General features: G+C 38.6%; 1 protein-coding gene across 1 annotated transcript; it reads right to left on the bottom strand.

The window, feature by feature from the left end:
* Positions 1-15991: 15991 nt before the first annotated feature.
* Positions 15992-21850, bottom strand: LOC135326766 (transmembrane protein 18-like). Its single transcript, XM_064504532.1, has 6 exons — positions 21800-21850; positions 21046-21201; positions 20606-20726; positions 18040-18094; positions 17088-17181; positions 15992-16963 (listed from the first exon to the last, which is right to left on the bottom strand). Exons 1-6 carry the CDS (start codon positions 21848-21850, stop codon positions 16877-16879), a joined length of 564 nt encoding a protein of 187 aa, XP_064360602.1. The 3' UTR covers positions 15992-16876.
* Positions 21851-26283: the final 4433 nt, after the last annotated feature.

Raw genomic sequence — 26283 nt, 5'->3', positions numbered from 1 at the left:
CTGATATCGTAGGATATTTAAAAAAAAAAATGAGAGAGTGTTTGTAACAATTCATAGCTTTTTAGTTCAGTTCCTATAGCAGCAGCTGTAGATTTTATCCTCTTATAGCAGCAGTTGTAGATCTTATCCTCTTAATGGAACATTTAACTCATCTAAAAACTCATAGCACCTGACAAATGTTTACTGAAGATACCCAGGCACAGATGTGGCAGAATTCAGGTAGGAGACGATGTATTAGGGACTACTTTTGCTTAGTCTGGCAGGGCTCTCTTTGTAGCTTGAGTGAGAATTACATATGTAGCCTTTTGATTTTTTTCATTCCTAAAAGGAGGAATATATTGCTTGCTCCCCTCTTAGAATAAAAGAGAGTAATCTAAGTCTATAAAGAAATTTTGTGTGAAGTTCTACTGTTATGGTTCAGTGGAAAAAGTGTGGATTTAAAATTCCTATTATTAAATTCAGTGAGTTTTCCCTGGCACCGTGTGGATGATAGATCAGAGATATCTTATCTTAATTTATCTGCTGGCACAAGGTTGAGATCCATGCAATGGTCTCCTGCAGCATTGTGTAGCTGTGTAGCCTTGGGAGAACAAGATATGTAATTAGAAACTCTGGAGGTTTTAGGTATTCTGTAAGAGTTCTAGTGTAAAAGGAATTTCTCTTACTCCAGTATTAGTCTCAGTATTATGTTTCAAGTCTCTGTTCAAGTCCTCTGCCGTTATTAGGACCACTGGCTAGGATCTGGCTAGGAGAAAAAGAAAACCCTTCACTGAAGACAGAACTCTCTACTCTTTTCTGGAGTTTACTTTTTTTCCCCCCCCTTGTAAGTAAATGAATAATCTGAGGTAGAGATCAAGCATGCATTATATCAGCCTGAATGATTAGTTTGCCAGATTTAAATTAGTTGGAAGCAGGATGGTGTTTATAATGGAGTATGGTCACCATATGTACATTAAGAAAACAAAAAAATACAATATGATTACAGCATACTGCTCCATTTGAAGTGACTACTATAATCTTGGAGTTCATGTAGGAAAAAGAAGCACGAGGAACCTTCTAGATTGCTATACCAGATAACCACAGATTGTATTCCTTTTATTAAATTTCTTCATATTGACATTGTGAAGTTTATTTCTGCTGTATGAGACACAACTGTCTCCAGCAGAACCCTGTCCTGTCTCCTACCTTCCAAGCTTTTTAATTTTTTTCTTATTTCCAGCCTAAAATTATACACTGTTAATGCATACCCATTTATTCTGGTGCCTTATCCTTTATTTTAAATAGCTATTCTCACTTCCTGATATATATTCCTTGATATATTTATAGAGAGCAATCAGGTCTTCTGGAATTAGTACTTTTAAAATAGATATCACACTAATTGCTTTCTTTTTTCATGCAAATCTTATGGGTTTGAGGTCCTTCTCTAGCCTGGACTACTACTAGAGAATTTCTGTCTTTGTTTGCAGGGGTTTCACTGTTTTTCTGATCCTTTACCGTGTAGAATCAGATATTCAAGGGGATATAGGCAGAAAAAAGGGGGTATGGATATTCTGACCTGTGTAGCCTAAGGTTAGGTAGTTATCTACCTATTATTCCCATAATCTTGTGGTTTTATGATGGGTCCTTCATGAAAGCTTCCACTTTCTTTTGCCTCTATCTTTCTTTAGTATTTGAGGAAATTGTTTTTCCAAATGCTGAGCTAACTCTGAACACCTTTATTAAAACTAATTCTTTTTTTAAAAGGGAAGCAATAATGTAGGCTTCATTTCTTACAATTACAGTTTACAAAAGACATTAGATAAGTAAACAGAATCAGACAAAAGACATCAAATTGAATTCCTATATATTTATTAGAATTCCTGTGTCTGCTGGATTTAATTGACTCACCCACCCTTAATTCCTTTCAAAGGCCATGATGCACTTTTCTCTGTTCCAAAAAGAAGCAGGGGACAGTTGGTACTTCGTATCAGTGTTATAACTGGACAACAGCAATCCGATGACACTTTGCTAGCAGAGAGCAGAACTACACATATCAGACCTAAGGGGAATAGAAATGGAGAACAAGCTCTGGGCCGAACTGCCTCTACCACTTTGGAAACCACTTTGCAAGTGTAGCATAAAGGTCTGTCACGGCAGCTGAGGAAGGCTTGGGAGGGGGGCAGATGGTGAATGTTCCCTCTCCCCCCATGAAGTCAATAGACGCATGATGATTGTAGGTGTAACTGCTGTATATTGCCTGGATTCCTCAGCTGCATAAGGAAAGCATATCTGTCTCAATGTGGGAATGACGCTCAAAATAATATGAGAGCATCACTGCTAATAAGCAGCAACATTACAGAGGGTGTTGGAAATCAGCTCCTGCTGGAGCTCTCGGTTCAATTTACCCTCCTAATTCCTCAGGAGGATGTGTGAATAATCTCAGGTATCCAGAGAAAAAGTTCAGAAGGAAACCACAGAAGCACCAACTTGCAAGTGTCCTTTCCCCACATTATATAGGAACAGCTTAGGTAATGATGCCTGCTATTAAAAGAAAGGAGCATGAATTAACAAGACTGCTGTGATTGTATGGTTGGTAAAATTACATTATATTAAAAACCTGTAACTAAATTGGCCACAGTTATTTCTTCTCTTTGTGAAAGCACTGTTGCCTGTACCCAGGACGATTTGTCTCCGCACTCTTTGTCAAATCTTTGCTTACTGTCTTTTGTTTTCTTTCATGTTTCTTCTAAGCCAAAGGTCAGCTGGGCATATTCGTGTTTAATGTTTCAAAGGATCAGGAGTGTGAAGAAAATTCTGAACTAACTATTGAAGTGAAAAGATGGGTCCATGACAGTACAACAAAGTCAGTAAAGGACTTTGAAAGTAAACAGCTTTCATTAATGCTTAGCATCACTGAACTGCTGACTCCTGGGCACCAAAGGATTAATCATTTTTTATTCTCACAGGAGAAACACAGATTAAGGTTTTGTTGTTGTTGTTGTTTTTTAAGAGGCATTTGTGGTTTACTGCCAGCACTAGCAAAAATTGCACAAGTAGACAAATTGCACCAAGATGGTATGGATGAGTAGTATACTGGCAGTGGTGAGGTATTTTAGCACCCTTGTTGTATTCGGATTCCTCCAGGACTTGCTGCCCACCAGGCACCCATGTACCATGGACATGCAGCGCCTCTGCCCAGGTAGCAGCAGTGGCAGGAACCGTACGTATCTAATGGGACCTGCAGACCTTTTCTCCTATGCTGCACTTGCCTTAGAGGGCCACCAGGAGCCAGTGTCTGTCTTACCCTGCCCTTCCATGGTATTTCATCCTGTCACTATGGCTTTCTCTGTCATCTTATTTCAAGACATTTAACTCTCTGACTTTTCTCTCATTAAAGTCAAAGACTTCATAGGTGTTGCTAGCATGACTTAACTTGAAACCTCAGATAACTGCTTTCTTATCCTTTTCTTATCTGCTTCCTTTCAATTCAAAGAACAAACAAAACAAGACATTACTAGAGGTTTTTGTTAAGATGAAGTGAAAAGTTATCTGAATTTTATTTTCCAAATTTGGGGAGTGTGTGGGGTGGGGGGGGGGGAGGGAAAGACATATATATAATGAAAGAAATAGATGGGGGAAGTCTTATGCTTCACTGAGGCTGGTGCTCACATCACACTGCCTAGGGAGTGTCCCTTGTGAGAATCATAGCTGAAGTCTGTGTCAGATTTTGCCCTCAAACTGTGAGAGAATTTTAGGCACAGCTTTGACCTAAAAGTTGTGAGTTGAACTGCTGTATTTTTGTATAATTAAAGGAAATGAGCACATTTAAAGTAATGCAGGCAAAGCTTCTCACATTAAAAAAGGGCATTCTACTGTCCATTTTCTAATTTTAAAAGTATTTTTGATGTATACTGTACAACTTTGTTCATTTGTGCCTTTGGAAAAAACATAGTTGTACAGTATACATCTGAGAAAGCAGCTCAGAATTTGTCAAAACTGTTAGATACTTATTCAGACCAGAATTCCAAACCTGTAAAGTTTACCCATTTTTCATAAGACCTGAACAGTCAAGGTCTTTGCCTGTATTTCTGGAAAAAATTATACAGTGGAACTGACACAAGTGAAACAATAACATAGCAATACCTACAACATTGATGGACATTAAGAATAGTCTATAAATTAAGTATTAATTTATCTTTTCATAGCAAAAGTTTCAGATATTATGACTTTTAAAACTGACCAGCAGCAGAATGTTTAATAGCGCAAAGTAAAGAAGGCATTGGGACATGGTGCTTATTGTTTTATACTCTGTGTATTTTAAGTCTGTAGTTTTCTCATATGTTAAAGTAATCAACTCCACTTGTAATACAAATGTCAAGTACCATATATTAAGGTTAATGTAAATTTTCCCTCTTGCAACATGAAAAATATATTCTGTAAACCTGGAGAAAAGCCACCATATAATACTAAAATGTTTTCAGCAGTTAAGCAGGAAAAAGCTGTCAACAACAACAAGAGTAATGATCATTTAAGCTGCTACAAAAAGATTAGCAACAGCCCTTCCTTGACATGTGCATGTGGTTAAGAGTTAATTTTACTGTACATACTGGCAGTCATTATCCTACAAATTCCCATGCACATGAGTACTTATAAGTGGGCAAATAAGATTATTTAAGAAAAGTATGCATATATATAGGGGTTTGCAGCACTATATTTCTTTGTTCCTAGAATGTTGCATTGCTAATCTTTTTTTAAAAAAAATAGCAGAGCTTAAACATTGAATAAGCTGGAATTGTTCCTACAGTACCTCTTGATTCCTTGTTTCAAAATTTTATTGTTATTAGTCCAAATGTGCTATATTCGAAACATTTAAACTAATTAATATTCCTATTTTTAAAGCATGTTTTGCAGTGTGATTTCTCTTTCCATTTCTTTAGTGATCCAGTGACAAAAAAACATTTCTTTAGTGATCCGATGACAAAATTATCCATACAGAATAACTTAAGATTTATTGAAGTATTCCTAAAAGCAGTTCTAAAATATATACCCTATGTTTACATTCATAATCAAGATAAAAACAAAAAACAAAAAGTAGAGAGGATCTCTCCAGCATATTTTGATGGCTAGACTGCTTGCCAAAGTTGAAGAAAATCAACAGGCATGTCAGCAACTGCACCTGGTCACACCAAGTTAGAATTTGAGCCACATTTTCTTGTTGCCTAATAACTGAACTTTGAAGTCGCTCTCTTTCAGGCTAAAGTGGCTTTCTGACAGGAAATAACAAGAGGCTGCCCAGGAAGATCTAATAGGATATTGATAAGGGCACTCCACTAGGGTGAATCTCAAGCTTATGCCTAAATCTGATCAGGGGTATGCATCCGAGTTACACCCCTTTCTAAATGAGGGTCCTGTTCACTGAGTTGTCAGTTATTCTGAGGTTCCCTCCAGCTGTTTCTGTCTGATCAGCAATTCCAGCCTAGACTTGAGAAACCTCTCCCATCAGAAATGTTGCTGAAAACAGCTCATTCCTAAAATGTATACATCAGTTTCAGCAAATTACCAGAATACACTTGGTCAAAAAAGTCCCAATCACCTTCACTTAGGAGAACAAGAAAGCAGCAGACATGCCATTTGTCCACAGTGAATTTGTCAAACTGTAAGAAAGGTCAGAATAGCACTGTCAGAGTCCAATAGTCTTTGACCAGGTTCTTTTAGATATTCCACGCATGGCAGGTTTAATATTTAATACCAAATTTACTTACTTTAAGATATCTGACATTACACAGGATTTTGATTTAGCAGAATGATACAGCAATGTACTTAAATCACAATACAAATACAAATTGCACTTAGCAAAGTATAGCAATTGCAATATATAGTTGAATCAAAACACAGAAGTGATTCTCATTACTTGTCTCTCTAATATGCTCATTGTCATGATGCTTGGCATCCCCAGTCACCAGGAAGGTGATTTCAGTGAGGGCTGAACCAGCTCCAGCCCGCTGTTCTCTTCAAAGTTCTGTTGTTCAGTTTTTATACTCTGTGTTGGGCTGAGCCACATATACATCCCCTCCTGCACTAAATGCTGGTTTGATGGACTCAGGAGGACATTTACACTTTTTCATTAACTCAGAGACAAACATTGACACAACCAATTGATTCACTCAACTGATACAGTCAGCTGATCCACTCAACTGATAAAGCCAGTTGATCCATCCAACTGATACAGTTTTTTATTTAAAACAGAGGCAACTCTCTGGTCTCCACTGTGTTGAGCCAAGTTCAGTTTCCTTTGCAACAGCTGTGGTCAGTCACTCCCTGTACTCTTCCCTGAGCTTCACAAGTGCATCACCCTCGCCTATCTCCCCTGAGCCTTCTTTCACTGTAGGAGTTTATTGATAAGTCACAGGCATCCACTTGTCCTTTTAAGCAGGGACCATCTAGTCCAGCTATCTGAAACAGAGTATCATGTATAGTGTACAAGCTTACTTGTGTTCTCTCATTTTGCTTTAAGAGTTGGCTAGAAGTCATTAAAGCTTGGAAAATGCTGAAAAACTTTATGCAAGTTAGTATTGAAGTTACTGAAAGTTTGAATGAGTTTAAAAAAAAAAAAACCCCACCAACAATTGGACAAAATCTTGGGGGGGGGGGGGGGAAGTGCATTAAGAGCTACTTTACACAAAGGTTCTGGCCTTTTCATATGTCCCAGTATGAAAATCACCAGATGTGGGGAGGGCCTGTTGGGGCCATGTGATTTTTTTGTTCTTATACACTTCATCTGCTATGCATCTGCTATGGGTCAGAGGCATGAGACTTGATTAGATTTGGTCTGATACAGCAAAGCCATTATTTCATTCATTTTTGCCATTAAACAGAGCTCTCAGGATGGTAATATCATATCGGTCTTTATAAATCATTAATTTTTACCTTTTGAAAAAATTAGGAAATATAACCTACACAATGTAAAGGCAGACAGTATTCTACATGCTGCTATAAGCAGTACTGTACACTCCAAACACTGTCCACTGCACGGTATGTATCAGATTTCAAACTGATGTGTAAATGAAATAAGTGGCCATAAACTGTAATGACTGGAAAAGCTGATCTTTCCAAGAGACTAGGGTGGCAAAGCATAACATTCTGAGAAGATCCCACCGTCAACATTGGAGGGCAATATGTGAGTTTCTCCGATTAACTCCTTTGCTTCAATGGGAAGGGTCATAAGTCCTCTATCTCAGCTCTTCAGTTTGCTAGCAGCTTAAGGGCAGAACCAGAGCTGTCGGTATGATAGCACCTACAGGCACGGTAAGTCACATCCACTTTCTTAACCTACAAACTGTGATTTAATGCAGTTTGAGGAAAAGCACAACATGTCTTACTGCAAAGCTGGATGGATTCTGCCTAGTGTAGATGCTTGCATATTAGTTTTCACTAGTCTGGATGACCTGTCTGCCTTCAAAAAGGGTCAGAAAAGGAACTATTATTGGAATCCTTGGTATGGTCTCCTATTGTTCTTTGTGCTGAGATGTGTTTTAATGAGCTTTTCAAAGTGGAGTCAAAATAGGATCCAAAATAAGATAGCTTCATATAAACATTTACCCGAAGCACTGAAGTGTGAAGGAAACATCTGCTATAAGAAAGCAAAAGGTGGGTAAGTTTGAGTATACTAAAGGCAGAATCTGGTAAGCTTCATGTAGTAGACTTCATCGCCTAGATTTCAGCAGAGGAAACAAAACTTCTTTACCATGGAATTGTAAGTGATCCTAAAGGCTTGATTAGTTGCTCATTTGGAAACAGAAAAATTCTTGAATACTTTAAGGGCTGAAAGTTCTGACAGGTCTGAAGTACTTTGATCTGAAGGGAATGACTATCTTTTTACATCTTTTAGCGTCAAATTAAAAATCCATTCAAGTGGAGAAAGTTGCCACTGAGAAGTTCAAGCTAGTGGACATTGCATAAATATTCCTGCCATTAATTTGCTCTGTGACTGCACAGAGGTGTGTGCATGCCAGCCACTCAGGGTTTATTCGAGAGGCCATTGTGGCTCCCCCGCTACCAGTAAACAGGTAGCTAATTTAAATCCAGCTCAGTATGACCACAGGAGTTGTAATTACTATGTGTGATATAGGGTTTATAGTTTCACTCTTCCAATTTCTGCTTCTCTGGGGGAATTATGCTACCTCTATTCTGCCCTTCATGTCATAAGAGCAAAGGCTGTATTTGTCTTATTTGTATTTGTCTGTGAGCCTTTTAATGGAAGATAGAAAGTTACATCCATAACCACATTCTATGATTGACTTGGTCTTATTTCTATACTTTGTGATTTAAATAAATAGTTTACAGTAAATGTTAGTGTAGAAAAATAGATTTAAGGCATGCCATGAGCCATACAAAAGCCAGGCACAATTGTAGATAAGGTACCTTTGAGACTGCAGTCTTAGGAAAAAACATTGAATACTTCATCTTTTTAGCTGAGTGTAGAGGCAGGTACTATTTTAATAGCCATATTCTTTAAGAATGAAGATTCTAGTCTTTTCGTTGTATTGACAAAAGGAGTTTGAAGGATTTGTGAAGTAAAGTAGGTCAGATATAGTTACCAGTTTCTCATTTTTATCTGTAGTATTTCCCACACGATTTCATCCTACATCTTCTTCTCACTTCACCATTTGCACTTCTATTGTAGCTAGAGTATAACTGTCCACATACCCGGTTTGGGAACCTTATGTCTTTTATTCCCACACTACAGTTTGGGAATGGTAGCTAAAGTTCATACGTTGGATAAGGTGAGCAATATAAGTGATTACAGCAGTATCACAATATTTTTACATGTGTAAAATGATATTTTTAAATGTATAAAAGACATGGACTGTCTTGAACTCTTGCTGTAGGACACAGTCTATCAGTATTTGCAAGTTGAAAATCTCATTTGAGAAGAAAATATTAAGTTCTTAGTAAAGTCAGAGAAAAGAAAATATCTCCATTGGCTCTCCACTAACTTCTGTTTCTTGTAAGTGTTCACTCTCTTTCTTGAAGACTTCATACCAAACTTTTGGCAATACCGAATTATTTCTGTATATGGTTAGGTTTTTACACGAGAATTGTAACATCATTCCAATACCTTCCTGCTAGTTCTGTGCAAACACTTTCATGGGTCAACTGAAATTCTGTCTGGGGAGGGGAATTGCTAGCATCAACTCAAGGTGGGAGAGCAATCACAAAAAAACCAAGGAGGAACTGAACTAATGAACTTGGGAGATCACATCAAGATAGATATAACCAAAACAAGGTTTCAAAGTGTTTTAAGAAAACACTGGTCTATACTGTCCGCTTAGGGCTCAAATCAATACTCCTTGATCATGCTTACATGCTGACTCTCACTCTGGTTCAATTCTGGAGTTAGCCCTTGGCTAACAGAGGAAGGAATCTGGGCTCAGTGAGAGATTGGCTTAAACTTGGACCTTTCTAGTAAAGAAACTTGAGCCATGTAGTGTAAGGAACTGACACAAGCTAGACCATGCCAGAAATACCTGCTACAGGAAGATAACAAGGGCTAAATTCAGTCAGGATGATTAAATTGGTCCACAAAGAAGCACTTTTGCAATTCTGGCTGCTTGCATTTGTTAGGGCATCATCATAACGTACCATCTGCTCTTTTATATGCTTCTTTATAGCTCTGACTTTCAGAGAGATGGTTGTGATTACCTCACATCTTTAATATATAAAAAGAACCGTTTGCTAGTTCAGTGTTCGGGGGGAAAAAAAAGTGTTTTGTCAGTTACTCATCAATTTGCTCATCTGTTTGTCCTGTGCAGCATGATGATTTCAGAGTCTGCTGACACTGTTACCCAAAGGAGTATGATTCATGCACTAATTTTCCTTCCTTCCTGCCTATTTCTTTTAAACTTGCTGGAACTTTAATATATCCCATACACATTTTTCACCTTAAACTATTCTGCCTTTCACTACCAGCACTACATTCATTTCACTTCTAGAATCTTATTTACTTCTTTAGATAGGCGACTTACTAATGATAGAAAAATACTCTAAATTAAGATGGCATAACATTGTGGTTTATTACTGTTAACACCCCATTCTTGGCAAGATATCTATTCTTTTAAAAAGATCTGTATCTTTTCTCTTGGAAAATGAACTCCTTTTGCAAGAATAAAGACTAATATTAATAACAGTACTGTTGTGTCTGTAGAGCCCATCTTTACCAAGGCTATCAAAGTATTTTAGGAAAATAGCTTGTTTCTCTTTTGTCAGTAGGGAGGTCATTTAGCATGCTCCAGGATACATAGTAAATCCGTGACCTTCAGAATGAATCTCCTGACACTGAATCTTGTAGCAACTAGAGCATGGTTTGTTGTAGGGAAACCAGGTCAAAGACTATTGGACTCTGACAGTGCTATTCTGACCTTTCTTACAGTTTGACAAATTCACTGTGGACAAATGGCATGTCTCTTTTTCAAAGAGAATTTATGTCTATTTCTTTTTCAAAGAGAATTACGTGAAAATCATTACCATGATAACAATTGTCATTCTTCACTCACATATAAATCTGGACAGCTAATTTGGCATATTAAGCTTGTTCGTTCTGTGACATGGCAGCAGATGCAAAAGTAGAAAACTTGGATACCACATGCTTTATTTGCTAATTAATTTGAAACTTTGATGGTATAAATCAATAAACCAATTTGCTAAAAAGAAATCACTCTTGTGTTCTTTTTATAAATTAGCTCATTTTCATCAGAGGGATGTTCTGTGTCCTGCTTTTTTATAACCATTGAAGAAGGATTAGCTTAATTTAGGATTTGGTGCAATTAAAAAAATACAGGAAATTATATAAAATTAGATTGTTTCCTTCATTTCTGCTAACTCTGTGATTTCAAAAGAAAAATGGACATAGTGATTGATGATAGTGATTATTTAGAAAAAGTCTCACTATTAATTAACCTACAAAACCAACACCTTCAAGTAGAGCCATTAAACCTGTCTTTAATTCCATTTTTTACAACACTGCAGTGGATCGAATGTAAAAATCCCCAAACTGACAGTTCCCTGGATTCTGTTATAAAATATTTTGTCGTGAAGGGCTGGACACTTTTATACTTTATTTGGTACATCAGCTTCCTGATTTTTGTGATGCTTTTGATTGGTACAAATCTCATAAATCACTGTCTCTTCCAAGGTTGCTACAGGAAGCTGACTACTCTTGCTAATCCCTAAATCAAAGCATGGAGTATGGTATCAGAAGCATGAATGATAGAGTTATTGACCTAAAATGATTCATGTCTTGCAGGTCCTACCACACATGACTTCAGGAAAAAATATTACTGATGAGCTATTGGTAAATTGTCATTGCAGACTGCAAAGGAGTAATACATTTCTACTTTTGTTTGCATATTTATCCAGATTCCACAAAGCAATTTCTTGAATCATGTGAGGAATTTCTAAAAGCTCCTTGTTTCTACAATACTAAATCCCTTCCAAGGCTAGTGTTCTTCAAGACCAATGTGCATCTGTCCTAATTATATGAAAAACTTCACAACCCACCCTGCCAGTTGTAGTTACCTGGATGCATTTGATTTCACAATGCTAAGATTGAGGTATAAACACAATCCCAGTGAAGGGACTTAGCCTAGGCATCTCCTTGTCCAGCTGAACTTCATTTTGTGTGCCCTCAGGCCATTATGCAAACCCTTTTTCTCAGGTCTTTGCTGGAGCAGATGGGAGGAAGGGGATATTGGATAGTATTTCTTTGATTCAGGATTAACGTGTGTGTTATAAATGACACTAGGAACTTGTCCATTTTAAGAAATGTGTCTTGTTTCAATCAGTTCTGCTGAATGCCTTTCTGATTTTTATAATGTTTTCAGACCAGAGAGGCCACACATCTGATCCTGACGTTGGTTTCAGCTGGTTCTAACTCTGGACAGTGCCAAAGACAACAAGACCCAGTATCCATGGGACTATTTAAATGTTATACTGTTACAAACACTGACTATTATCGGTTACAGCTCTTTACCGGGCTTTATTATGTCTGAGAAACTGTATAAGAAAGGATCCTGCAAGTCATATTTAAATGAAATATTTAAATGTGTAAACACAGATACAAACATAGAGGCCTTCCTTTTGAGTCTTGAATTATTCCTATTTGGTACAACACTGTTCCAGTTTTGCAGTAAAACAATAGTATCAGCACAGCCACAAAGGGGAGGAACTGGTCAGAGGAAAGCAGGCTGCAAAACAGAGGTCTACGTAGCCGATCAGTTTTGAGGTATGAGGCAGGCATTTCACGAGCATGGCAGGTTAAATTGCCAAAGCTATTCATAGTTGTTTTGTGTATGTGCATGCATGCAAACTGCAGGAAGGGGAGTGAAAACAACTCAGAACTGCAAGTCTGTGTTCTCAAAGAGGGAGCAGAAAGAGAGCTCAGATGGATTCTGAGGATAAATAAGAAACAGAGCAGCAAGATTACAAGCTCAACACACGAGATACAAAGGGGAACGTCCAGTGGAGAACTCTGCACGTACAGCTTCTCAAAGGGAGTCAGAAAGCCTCTGAACTTTGCTGGGTATTGTTTTTCAGAATGCAGAGAAAGACCGAAGTGATTTCAGACACTCTGACAACCTCACTGATGGCTATAAACAACTGATAGCTATATAACTTAATAAGGACAGCCTTGGTAATGATGCCTTATGTAAGGGTAAATCACAAAGAAATGGGAGATATGCATAAGTTTTGTTAGTTCATGAACAAGACCAGTTCAGTACACTTTCCTGCATATTGTTTGCAAAACATTGTAATTGTTTTCGTTTTAGTTGTTAATAATTGGTTGGAGACAGGCTCCTCCAGGTGAAATGCAGGTGTGAGTGAAGGGGGATATTTATTTCCTTGCCTAATTAAGAAGCTTTAAAATACAAACCAAAACACAATCCTGACTTCAAAACACTACATACGTGCTCATCTTCACTGCTACAAGAAGTGCTTTTGAATGAAAAGAGGAAGAATTTGAATAAACTTTTGCAAGTGACTGGAGATCTATCTTGCAGTTCAGATGACAATTTATGCTTTCGAAAGCTAAGGTCCAAGCATTCCTGGTCATCCTAAAACACTGCAGAAAGTATTTATGAATTTATGGTGAAAAGCATTGCAGAACTGGCTATGAAAGAAATATTTTGAGTCAGCTTTTGCATATGAAACAGTGACATCCAGTGGCTAGTATGGTTAACTATAATGATTTGATGCACAGAAAAACAGATACACTTGTATTTGGTTTGAAAATTAGTTTTTTAAAAAAAAAGAGTAAATTACAGTGAATGTGTAAGAAGAGAGAATCCTAAATTCTAGTTCTTGGAAACTCATGTCTTCTCTGTAGGGAACTTTTCCACAGGGGATGATGCCAATTTCTGCCAGCTTGTCTTTTTACACAAATTTTCACGCAACAGAGCTTCTTCCTGCTAGGGTAAAGCTGCCAGGTTAATATTGCTTCTTCTCTTTTAATGTTTTTCCACAGTGGCTAACAGCACGTGTTGCGGTGGAAAGGAAGGCTCTTAAGGAAGGCTGAAGGTTGAGTCACTGCCTGCAAGATACACAGCAGTAGTAGCAAATCAGCTCTGTCTAGCCTTATTTACCAAAGGATCCAATTGTTTTTTTGTATGTTTACTCCAAACTGAAAGAATAAATAGGCTTTTCCACAAGCAACCTAAATTCACATCTCCCAATTAAATAGTATTGGCTAAGGTATTCCGCCTGGCTTAAACATTTGGCTCTCATTCACTTATACATATAAAATTCTAAATAGGCAAAACAACAGTCTCTAAATTCATGATGTAATTATTTTGATTTGACAGCAACTAGGCGCTTACTTTATGCTATTGTAGTATCACTTCATAAATCCAGTCACATAACAAATAAAAAACCACGCTTTACTTAATTTTGAGGGTTTCTCTTATGGCTAGACACTGATGTCAAATATTTTGCAAACTTTAACTCTTGAACATAGTGGTTTCCTAGGCAAGGCTAGCTAGAGGACAAATCATCAACCCAGTTATAAGTTTAAGTCTTTCTCAAATGTAGAAAACAGGATGATTTTTCTGACAATCATATATATGAAAGCAACACTGTTTGTTTGTGATGAGTAAATTAAATAGTTATATAAGATAAATTATTAAAGTTTAAGTAGTCAGGAAAGCTTTAAAAATGCTTAAAATTTTGAAGTTTGAATTTTGAGATGTTCCTCATTCAAGAAAATATTATGTTTCGGAATTAGGTGCCGTCCATACTTTCACTCATCAATACTTCCAGAAAACAAGCTCACTCCTCTGCCACGTTGACTCTCTATAAACTAAGTAATAGCCACCTGCTAGCTACCACATTTTACTAGTGGCATCCAAAATTATCAGATACCATACAGGTAAAAGATTATTCTTACTTGATGATTAAAAATAAATAAATAACCCCCCCTGCCTTTCAAATGTAAGGGTTCACTTTATTAAAAGACTGTGGTGTATTAAAACCTTGTATTAAATAGGAACATTCAGCTGTCAATGCAACACAAAACAAAATACTGCCTAAAAGGTCTATTACATGGAGGGGAAAAAGAAAGTGAACTTTGGCAAGCACAAGATTGTTTTTTTTTGATTTTGTTTGGGATCCTCAAAGATGTGGAGAATTGTTTCTGTTCATAAATCTAGGACCAAGCAACAGCAACCCACCTGGGCGATACAGAAAGACACTTATTATCTTGCCTATCTTACGAGAGTTCTGATTGTGGCATCTCTCCAGTTTCACATACACGGGAGGAATTTTCATTTTTCCAACCTCAGACACAAGGAAATGGGTTCAATACTGAAATAGGTAGGGAAAGGTTGCCTTGGATGTACTAAATATAGCAGATTTTTTTGATTGTGAGATATTTGCTGCTTAGGGAACATGCTGCTCTAAACTACCTTATTTACTGTGAATCAAATTCCTACACACAGTGTGCAACGATGCCAAAGGCTATTCTTAATAGGTGATCCCTCAGTACCAGGCAAGGATTTCAACTGAAAACATGTGTAATACTAAAATGATTATACCCTGATATTGTTCTGCTCATGACCTTTATCTTGTGAACTGTTGTGACAACATTTGTGTGGTCACATTTAGGTCCACAGAAGAAAAACTCTAGACCACAAATTCTGATCTTGCCCCATCTATAAAGACCAAAGCTGAACTTTTCCAAACCAGGCTGGGAGAATTATGTCTATATAAATAGAATAGGCCTATTCTTTGGTCCTGAAGACAAGTTGCACAGGCTATCCTGCAGCCATTTGGCTAAATTCTTTTCACACCTCCAAAACAGTGGCTTTTAGTATGCACACCTAAAGGCACATACTATCCACCAGACTACTGCAGACATTTTCAAGAAGTGCCCAAAATTGCACTAGGAGTTGTAACAGAATGGAACACTACAAGTGTCCACACCTGCACATATTTATTTATATGCTAACATACATATATATATATATGGCCTACACAGCCTGCAGGTCTTGATAGAGGAATGAATGAGGAAAGCTGTGCTGAGTTAAGGAGTCTCATAACTCATGGGAAAGGTAAAGAAATGGATCCCAGCCTAGCACTTGCACTGCCCTTCCACAACGTTGTGAAGCCCTCCAGAAATAGTTTCACCCTGCCCCATGTGAGGCTCAAACTGTGTATGTGCATGCATTTGCTTATTTTCCTGAAGTATGTAATTCCACCAGTTCACAAATACATGCAAGCTTAGAACCTTAGTAGTGTTCTTTTGCAAGCTAACCTTTGTACTCTACTAAGTTTAATTTTGTAGATCATTTTTCCCATGTCTTAAATGATACATACTTTAGACGAAGCTCTAGGTCTCTGCACAAGGCTTTAACTGCTTCCGCATATAACTTCTACTAAAAAAAGTACATGGACTCTTTTACATTGTATTCATCTCCTTTGCCTCACCAAATTCCCTAAATCTAATATGATCTTTTCACCAGAGTCAATTTGTCATTTCCAGTTCTTTATTAAAAAGTCAAACATTTTATACATGTGTATATACATATGAACAGAATTTTGTAGAACACCTTAAAGCTTCTCCCCTTCCCTTCTGTTCCACAAACTAGCAAAAGACACTATAAAAATTTCATTCATATTTAAGAAAGGATATTTATCTAACTGCATTAAAGTGTAAAATATAAATTGAAACAATTTAGAGATGGTTTTGACTGACTTACACAAATTAAGTACAAGATTTTACCAAACCAGCAATTTGTATGAGAAAGAAAAGGAAAAAAAAAACCAATTAAAAATATCAACTGCAATCCAACAATCTGTATTCAAGATACAATGGATAATTTTATTTATAAAATGGTCCTGTATCAGAATTGTTCACTGCCACACAATACATACATGAGATATGAAACTTGATCTACAAAGTAATATGTTCTGTAGAAGCATGAGTTCTTGAAGTGTTCTGAATATTAGCCCTCATTTACTAGAATCCATAGCACAGCTTCAATTGGCGTAAGTAGAAGACTGGATACTTAATAAATACGTATTTAACACACAGTTAAAAAAAATACACAGGTGTATGAAAACTGACTGGAAGTTTGTACCGTTATCAGTGTTAATTGTCTTGGTCACGGTAAAAATAGCTTATACTAAAGCACAGAAAGACCTGTTAAGACCAGCCTGTCCTGATTTCATAGCAAAGTTGAGATGTATTGTGAACCCCTGCTTTCACCTCATTGTCCATGGCCAAAGGGTGCAAAGTCCTCTCAACATCAGACACAAAAAAACATTGCTGTTCTTGGATAAACATACAAGAAGGACTCATTACATGAAACAGTATTTTTACAAATAATAATAAAAATATTCAACACTTTCAATTCTTCTTTTTCTCTGCTTTAATTCTCTGCTGTAGTGTCTTCAGTTCAGTCATTACATTCAAAGTTCTGTAAACCCAGGTGACCTGAAAAGTATGAGTATTATTACATTCAACTCATTTTTAATATAATGTGTACACACACACATGCACACACACACATTTACTTATCAGTTTCATGAAAGAAGTATCCATTTAAATAAACACATACCACAATTATGATAGTATTCACCAGAAGTGGTGCTGAAAAGACTAGTGAAATAAACATTCCTCTTGAATCAAAGTATTGGTATTTAGAAAATAGCCTGATAGAAAAGAAAAAAAAAAAAAAAAAAAGAACATTATTCACTGTATTCCACACAACTTTATATGTTCATAATAGCTGTTCTACATGGATATTGGCCAGATTATCCCACTTCTTGGGAGCCCCAAGCATGGGACAACATTCTACTGTATCAAGCCAGAAGAAAGGGGTCGTCAATATCTAATCAGTTATGAACATTCATTACAATACCAGCCTTTCTTTTTTTTGTAAGGCTTTATTGTTTGACAGAACCTCCCCCCACACACACACACATAGTATCTTTCCAGAAAGACTATTAGTATTACTATAGTAATCTTTCCCTGTTACACTGGGGAAAGATTAGTTCAATGCTTATGGAAAAAAGTCATCAGTTTAATTCTGGTACACAGACTAAGTAAACCAGGCAGATTTTCATGATATTTATGCACATAATAAGCATATAAAATACTTAGCGATATTTTTGAGAAATGGTGCTTAACTTCACCTTATTAAACACAAACAGCTAATGAAAAAAAAAAAAAAAAAAGCCCATGTCCTCTTTCCCTTAACTGTACTACTCTGATTTTCTCTTAGAGTTAGTTTACAACAATCCATGCAAACAAAAAGTGTTTTTCTTCTTTTGATTTTTAGTCAGTAAACATATGTTAACTGTTAGAAAAATTACTCTTTCCTATAAGCTAAGTTGAAACTATATTGCATTGTATGGTTTTGTCCAAAAGGATTTTATCAATCAGTGCAACAGATCTTCCACCATCACATTCTCTTGATGAGACATGAGTGACTCTTTCAATTAATGTTTTTGGTGGAATGATACAAAAAAATAACTCATGCATTTAAATGTGAAAGGGAAAACAGTTACCTCCAATTCATAGCTGCTAATTCATTTATATATTCAGCACAGTAAACTAAACCTACTGTACAACAAAAGAAAAGTATTGTTAGATTCAATACTTCTTTAAAAATAAACAGCAAGTTATCAGTTCTAAGATGTATACGTACTCTACATTAAAATTCCATGATCCTCAGAAAATTGTCACACATTTAACTACATAAAGCCAGTTCTGAATGTTTGAAGTGTCCCATATAGATACTAACAAATATTAAGTGATCAGAAAACATACTTGCAATTTTACAAAGAGACATAAAATCCTGCATATCTGAGCTTACAGGAAGAGCTCAGTATACACACGAGTATTTTTTTTTTAAATCAGTATTTTTTCCATCAATCTTGTTGATGATTGCTTCTAAGATAAATCTGTAAAATAAAGTCAGCACTCCCCCCAGACTGGTATAGAATTAAGATATCATTTTAGATGCTTTAGGTTTTATATCCACCATTACTATCTAAAGCTAGTGTACTAAACATTAAGAGTAAATTCACCAGAATTATAAACAAGCATTTATGCAGTTCCTTCCTACATTGCATTGCGTCCAAGTCTTAAAAAGGTAAATCCCTTCTATTTATAGTTTTAACATTTTTGGTCATTAAAATATCTAGGAGAAACACTGTATTTAAAACTGCTTCACAGAAGTGTTTTGAATTCACTTATGAGGACACAGCACAAGCTTTGTTTGTGGTAGGTATATAGCAGAGCAGTCCGCTGCAGTCCAGTGAAAACTAGTATATCCTTATTCAACAGTTATATGTAGCATAAATGCATCAAGACAGCAAGAAAATCCATTGAAATCATATGTTTAATAGAAAAGCAATGAGACTATATATTATCCAATTAAAAAATTTCCTTGTTTTGTTTTTTGTGGAAAATGATACAAGGAGAAACTTAAAACTGCTTCAGTCACTTTAAAGATGACATGCCCAAACCAGTTTAAAAAAAAAATTTGGTGATGTGAAGGGGAATGCCATAATAAACAATATTCTGTATTGTTTTGGCATCAGCTGGGTTATCTTTGTATGGTACTGCACAATATAGATCATACTTATCATGTCAAGGTAAACCAGTGTGATAATTTTGTAGTTTCTTTAGTCATTTTTTACTTTGTACAACATAAAATATTTTTTATTGTCGATGTATCACCAGTGGTTCAATTTTTCAGGGACGTACAAGGCTGTGACTTGATAAGGATTTTTTTAAGCACTCATCTCGCTTACAGGAAATTTACATCATACTTGCATTGAAAAGCCATCAAAGATCAGTTCCACTCCAATTTTCAATGCAATTAGTGCTTGGGTGTGCAAATCCATGCTGGTAACACTAAGAATACTTTAGATGAAGAATCTAAAGTAAACCGAGCCAGCATGTCATTAGAAATTCTACATGCCTAACATTAAATTTAAGAAAGAAAATCCTGACTTTTTAAAAGGAACACTTGGGCCTAATGTGTTGTACACGTGGCATCACTATTTCTTCCTCTGTACTCTGCAGTTAGAAATGGATTTACAGAAATTTACTAAGATTTCTATATTAATTTTGGGAGGTAATTTACATCACTGAAACCTTAGTTTTAGCTGAGTTACGTATTTGCAGTTTTGAGAAAACTGTGATTCCCCTTTCAACTTAACTAGTTGACTAAATGATATTTTAAAATGTCAACATAGTCTTCAAGTGGAATTTTTTGCCTGTGATTCTCTTTAACTTGCTCATCCTTCCTCCATTACTCTGTAAGCATGACAGAACTGAGGCAGTGTGTACAGCCATAACTAGAACCACGGTGCTGCTCGCAGCACATGCATATAATCAAATCCATGACATCTTCTAAAACAAATACCCTCCGCAAGGCTACTCTTAAGCCAGTCAGCCACAAAGACAGAGCTTTGGTTAGGCAAGGCCACAGAGGATCCTCAGGCTGACCTCTGACAAATCCTGAAACAGCAAACACTGGTACCGCAACGGTAAGAACCAGGTTTGCTCTTCCTCATGCCATTCGCACAGGTGTTAGTCAGGCAGTAGACCAGATCCAGAAATGAATCCAGCCAAAAGCTGGCCATATTTCCTGAAGGGCAGCATTAGAAGAAGGCAGAGAGTAACTGCCAGCTTGTGAGAGTCCTTGTCTGCTTCTCTAGAGTAACAGCAATCTTCTGTGAAGCTGTGATACATAATTAACTATGAAGAAACCTTATTTATCACAAATCCTCCCTAAGGCCAAAGTTTCAAGTCACTACTTCATATAGTCTTGGAAACAAAACAAATAGGCACATATGCTATAACAGCTTCTGTGACAATGAAATGCAAGTAAGTATTATTGTGTACAGGCACATGTATTAATAAAAGAGAAATACTGCTTTGCATGCCCTTTAACTATTGTAAAGCATATCACAAAACCCAGTATTACGCAGACATATACAGAAAATTGTAATTACTAACCTAGAAGAATATCTTTAACAGTATTAGTGGCATAAAGGATGCAGGTGCCGCCTGCCACCCGAAAGGCAAGTTCAGGGAAGCAGCACTGCACACACTACTCACCCACGCAAAGGAAGTGCCCTATTTGCACCCGATAGTGCTGCAGAGAGAAGCACGTCAGGAGGAAGCAGAGGACGTGGAAAACCGCCAGCCCCACCAGCCAGGGCTCAGACCAGTCCGTCGTCTAGGGACAAAATTAAGACAGACTCGGCGATCACGCAAGCTCCATCAGGCAGCTTTCCTTTCCACACCCCACACGGAAGAGGAAACCCCCTCTCGCCCACCGGCCCCGCTCGCAGCCACGGGGCGCCCCAGAACAACGCCGCCGGGAAGGTGCCCGCGGCCCGGCCGCCCGCCCAAACGCGCCCCCCCCGCGCAGGGGCCGAGCCCCACGGCACCCCCGAGGCCGGCGCCGTCCGCACCCCTCCCCTCGTCGGCCCCGCCGCCGCAGCGAGCCGCGAGCGCCGCGGGGAGCCCGGCTGCAGCGAGCGGGGGCGCCTCACCACCAGCACAGTGCCCAGCCCCAGGGGCGCGCCCCGCGGCGCCTCCACGGCGGCGGCGGCAGCGCCCCGCCCCCCGCCCCCCGCCCCTCCCCGCCGCCGAAGCCTCGCGAGAAGGCGCCCAACGGCTGCCGCCGCCCAGGCCCTGCTCCGCGACAGCTAGGGGCGGGGGGAGGCCGTTTGCGCGGTGTGGGTGGCGCTTCCAGGGCTTCCCGCCCCCCTCTGGGAGGGCAGAGGCGGCTCTCGGCAGCAGCGCGGGGAGCAGGGCTGCCCCGGTCTTCAATAAGAATCGTCTTTCCTGCTTCTGGAACTGAAATTTTCTCAGTGGTGACTCGACCCTCTCAGAGAAACGGCAGAAACTCCTGTTAGGTTTTTAGTAGCTGACATACAAGAAGATTGGCAGAGAGTATTTTCTGTGGCAGTTTGTTGCATAGTGTCAGGCTGCTGTCAGGGCTTTCCGGGCCCTTCAGATCTGCAGCCCTGTGCCGTGTTGCCTCTTCGGTCTTCCCTCAGTAACAGTGCCTGGCTTCAGCTGCTTTAGGATGAAACTGCGGGAAAAAAAAAGGACAGTGTTAAGCCTGATTGGAAATTTCTGACTAGAAACCACTTGAACACTCCAGGCAGGAGCTTAAGTCTAGTGAAAAATGCTAATCTTTGCAAAAGAAAAAAAATGGATTAGTGGGCAATGAAAAGGGGATAAGACATCTCATTCACACCTTTGTTTTTGCTAAATGCGTGTAGGTCTCGAGGAACCTACCAGTCTTAAAGACCTATCGCTCTTAAGTAGAAATTTCAAGTTCAGGTTCATCGGCTAAGACAGCAGGCTTCATGATCTTAACAGAATTATCTTTGTCTGAACCACAAGGCATACTGTTACGCAGTAGCTCTATGCTGTGGTTTTCATGACATTTCTATTGCTGTCATGAAATTATTTTTTCTGAAGGTTTGGCTTACCAGATCTGAAGCTTTGGCTTACATTTTTTGCCAGATCATTTTTATATGAAATTGGGTTTAAAATTTGATTCATGAAAGTTCATGAAGTGCTGCAGGAATGGGAACTCTGACAGCTTTTTTCAAAATGTTTGGAAGTGCAAGCAGAAGTAAACACTATAAACACTTACTCTACCATATAGACAAATACAGGCCTCAGTGTGAACTGTAATCTCTTTTTAGTGTCATACTTCTGCAATTTAGTGTGAGTTACCTAAAACTGAAGATGTTTTTTTCCATTTTGTTTTAGGATTTTGGTGGTCTTTTTCTCAGCAACAATAATATCTGGAGGTAAATGAATGGCTTTGCACCATCCTGCTTAATTTTACAATGCTTTAAGTAACAAAGGCTCTCATTTCTATTACTATTCTGATCTTAGTTTTAAGACTGGAAAAAAGAAAAAGATGTTTTCAGCCCACATTATAGATTGGGAAATAAGGCCAAGAGAAATTGACTTGTCATTTAAAAAATCTTACGATTAATGTACTAGATTAAATGATTTGGGATTTCTGTAAATGGGGAATCAGTTTCTTTTAAATTGCTCAGTAACTGACTAGAATAACTGTCTGCAACAGCTGAACAGGTTCAGTGAATGGAAGATATAGTAGATGCTTTATGAGCTGAATATGCTGGTCAGTGGTCAAGCTATCATACAGGCAAGCTGGCTGGATAGAAAGTTAGTGGCTTATTATGACTACAACATACAGTATTGAAAATTTTATGTAGTTTTTACTGTCAGGCACTGTAGAGAGCAGTCAGTGCAAGCTTTATCACAAAATACAGGCTGCTTCTATGAGACTGGCTAGGATAAAGTCAATAATGGTGTTTGTCAGCAGGTGGTAGCAGATACATAAGTATTACCAACACTTTTGTGTGATATAGGTTAGCTTTCATTTTTCATGGAGAATGGAATGTGAAGCAGAACATACTTAAAAATAACAAATACACACATTGCTCTTTTATAGGGAAAGGCCTGTACATTTTTCCTGTTACAGCTTCTCTGCAGATCCAGCATGCTACATTCAGATCTTAATTTTAAAGATACTATAGAAACAAGAGGTATGCAATATCAATGATGATGTAGAAATATTTCTGTTCTTTTTACTAAGAGTAACTAGACAAATAGGTTTTTAAAACTGAATCTCATTTTTCTATTGTAAGATTCAGATTCCTATATAATTTCTGTCCAGGCTACAGTATAATCCATTTTGATTTTTACAGGAGAAAAAGGAAAATGTATCCCTTTTAACAAAAGAAAAACTTAATTGTGCATAGGTAGGTATCTAAAATTACACATTTATATAAGTTTAGGTTGCTGAAGACCGAGCTCAATGACAAAAAAGATCTGCTTATGGCAGAGAATCTCAAAACTGAGTGCTAAACTATATTTTAATCATAGCACTGGGAGCTGGCCAGCAAATCTGGGTTTGTGCTAGCCACTACTTGGAAGTGCCTTTTCTACTTACTGTGGAAGGACATGCAGGTTAGAATCTCCAAGTAAATAGGAAGGAACTTTTGTTTTTGAAATTCCCCACACATACTGAAGTGCTGCCTTTTTTTTTTTTTTTTTTTTTTTTTTGCCTTTCTTTAACAAATCTGTGAATTAGCAGGTAGATAGTTCTCAGTGATCTTATTTCATTAAGATCCTAAGTGTAGGTTCGTTCTTGTGGTATTGTATTCCTAATTTTTACCTCAAGAAGCTAATGTCCCTTGTAATGCAAGAGCTGTATTTAGAATATCTTTGAAAAATGAAATATCATACCAATATCTGTTGTCCTTGTACCAAGCCAGCCATGTCCTACACTCTTTTCTTCTTTGCCTTTGATATTGTTCTGTCTCTGCAGGGTATGTTCCATTATGAACTGGAGTTTGCTTAGGAGTGATGGTGGTGGTGTGAGCTATCCAAGCTTTCCAAGCTGGGTGAAACAGAATTTATAATAGTCTCAGTTTAAAAAGGCAATTTCTTGGGGAAATGTTATTAGGAACTTTCTTGTTCTTAAACATCAATGAAAAATACACGGAATACAAAATAGAAATAGCTCATGACTTCCCTAATGTGACAAGATCAGTCCAACAACAGGCACGTCCTCTGATCATGAGTTGTTCACACATCAAGAAAGTCAGGTCACAGCTTGCGGTTATTCTGCTATTCTTGTCCTTAACATGCACATTGATTTATGGCTTTGCGTCTTTGAGGGTCTGCTTGGAGTTGGTGAGACTCAAGTTGTTACTTCATTCTTTGAAAGAAACCCTGAAGTTGGTCCCCAGGCATTTCCAACAACCTTTGAACATGGAACCATGATTTCTTAAGCATGTTGTTTTCAAGAGTACTGAGTGGCTGATTGCACCATATCAACGTGCATTGGCCCATTTTTGTTTGGCTTATTGCATTCTGACTGACTCACTCAGAAAGTGTGACCCCAGCCTTGCCAGACAAAGCAGTCTTCGGTGAATTAGGACCAGGTGAAGCCACCCAGTGCAGAAGTTCATCAACAACAATAACCTTGACAAAAAAGCAAAGTACATTACAGTTATAAAAAATGTTAGTAGGAGTTGGGTAGCAAAGTTTGCCTTCCTTTTTTGTCATTATTATTATTATCTACCTCAGACCAGATTAATCTCATTAGCTGGATCTTGACAGATGTAGTCAAGATCTTGTGCAGGTGGTGCTTCTGGCTTAGTTGCACTTAGTGACAGGGTTGGGTGCCCTTTTCTTGCTCTTGAGATGCTTCCGTTTGAAGTAGTAGGTGGCCTCCTTTACCAGGCAGGGCAGGTGAACTGCTGCTTCCTGTGGCTTCTCCCTACAGCAGTTGTGGAATGCTTGGGGAGGGGTTGGTTCTGAGGGCATGAGCTGAGTCTTCTTCAGCAGCATAAGGCAGGGGCTCCAGGATGGAGCAGACAGACCCCAGTGAAGATAATCTTGTTTCTCACGCTGAGAAGGAACTGGGGTACCAAAGGGATGGTGAGCGGGATAGCAGGGAGGAATGGGAGACTTAGACCCACTGTTGCCTTTTCTCCCAGGGGCTCTCCATGCTTTTCCCAAGGAGAGGGCAGGCTGCATTGCTGCTCCAAGGCCAGAGTGCCCCCACTGAGACCCTATCAGCTGTGGCCTCTGCAGTTTGGGCCAAGCCAGCTACCACTAATTTAAACCATCCCTGGACAAGGTTAATTGTTAGAGTGTGTCTGAGAAAGACATACTCAGTGGTGCGCCCTTTACGTGTTCCTGGAGGGTCAACCCCTCAGCAGTGGCACTGATCCTTAGATTTTAGGCCTTGTGATTTCCCCCTTGATTTCTCCAAGTCACTTTCACCTCCTTTTGTGCCTCCAATCTCCTTTCTCTTCTGCAGTCTCTTGATATAATCATGAACATGTCCAGGTGTCTGGCAATGCACTGGACCCTGCTCTCTGCCATGCTAAGCATGTGAGTAGAACTGAGACTCTCCAGGTGCATGTGGCAGGTAGCATGGGTGGCGGGGGGAATGGAAGGATTAATAGTGATCTTCTGTTTCTTCCTTAGGGAGGAAGAAAGCTGTCAAAAGACAGCAAGCTAGCAAGAGGGGCATCCCTCCACCAGAGTCTCAGTCAAGGCAGAGATGGGAGATGAGCATGTATGGCAGGAGGGACACGTATACCCAACTTCTTGGTATCCCCTGCTTTGCAGGGAGCCTGCTCCAGAGTTCTGCTCTGGAGAAAAGGGCTGCTCCTCTCTGCAACTGCTCCAAGGCCTGCTCTTCCTCCGAGTAGTCTGCTATACATGCGTAGAAAGTAGTTAACAGTTTGATTAGTGGTTTTCCAATTTTTGAAAGTAGACGGATAAAGTCTTGCAAAAAGTTCATTCCGAAATTGAATGCAACTCAGCTTCTTCTGTGGGAATGGGGAGTCTTATAATTAGCTCTACCCATTGATGAGCTGAGCGCCATTCATCTTGACCCTTTTTAAGCATCAGATTTTACTAATGGGGCTTTATCATGATTAATTTAAAACCTGTGTTTTGCATAACGCTGATTACTTCTCCAGTGTACTGTTGTACTTCGACTTCAGTTTGTCCTTGTACCAAAGTGTCATCCATATATGGTATGGCCCCGAGAGTACCATAGGCCATTCTTGTCCAGACTAGCCTTATCTGGGACCTCTACCCACACACCCTATGCCCATGGGCCTGGAAGCTCCACCTAATCTCTAGACTTGGCCCCCAGTCCTGGTCCCAACCATATTATAGGTGGGCCTATACCCAGCATGGTCCCCTGCTGG

The sequence above is a fragment of the Dromaius novaehollandiae genome, unplaced genomic scaffold (genome assembly GCF_036370855.1).
Source record: "Dromaius novaehollandiae isolate bDroNov1 unplaced genomic scaffold, bDroNov1.hap1 HAP1_SCAFFOLD_74, whole genome shotgun sequence".
Classification (NCBI taxonomy): Eukaryota; Metazoa; Chordata; class Aves; order Casuariiformes; family Dromaiidae; genus Dromaius; species Dromaius novaehollandiae.
Note: the sequence above shows the minus strand (reverse complement) of the source record. Positions and strands in the feature narration are given on the sequence as shown.

What these genes read in the sequence shown, in the direction of transcription:
- LOC135326766 (XM_064504532.1), bottom strand. Translation starts at nt 21,850, where the DNA reads ATGAACCTGAACTTGAAATTTCTACTTAAGAGCGATAGGTCTTTAAGA. An exon ending in GGCTGGGCACTGTGCTGGTG is followed by an intron (nt 20,727 to 21,045) that starts GTGAGGCGCCCC and finishes TTTTGTCCCTAG; the next exon opens with ACGACGGACTGGTCTGAGCC. An exon ending in TGAATACTATCATAATTGTG is followed by an intron (nt 16,964 to 17,087) that starts GTATGTGTTTAT and finishes CATACTTTTCAG; the next exon opens with GTCACCTGGGTTTACAGAAC.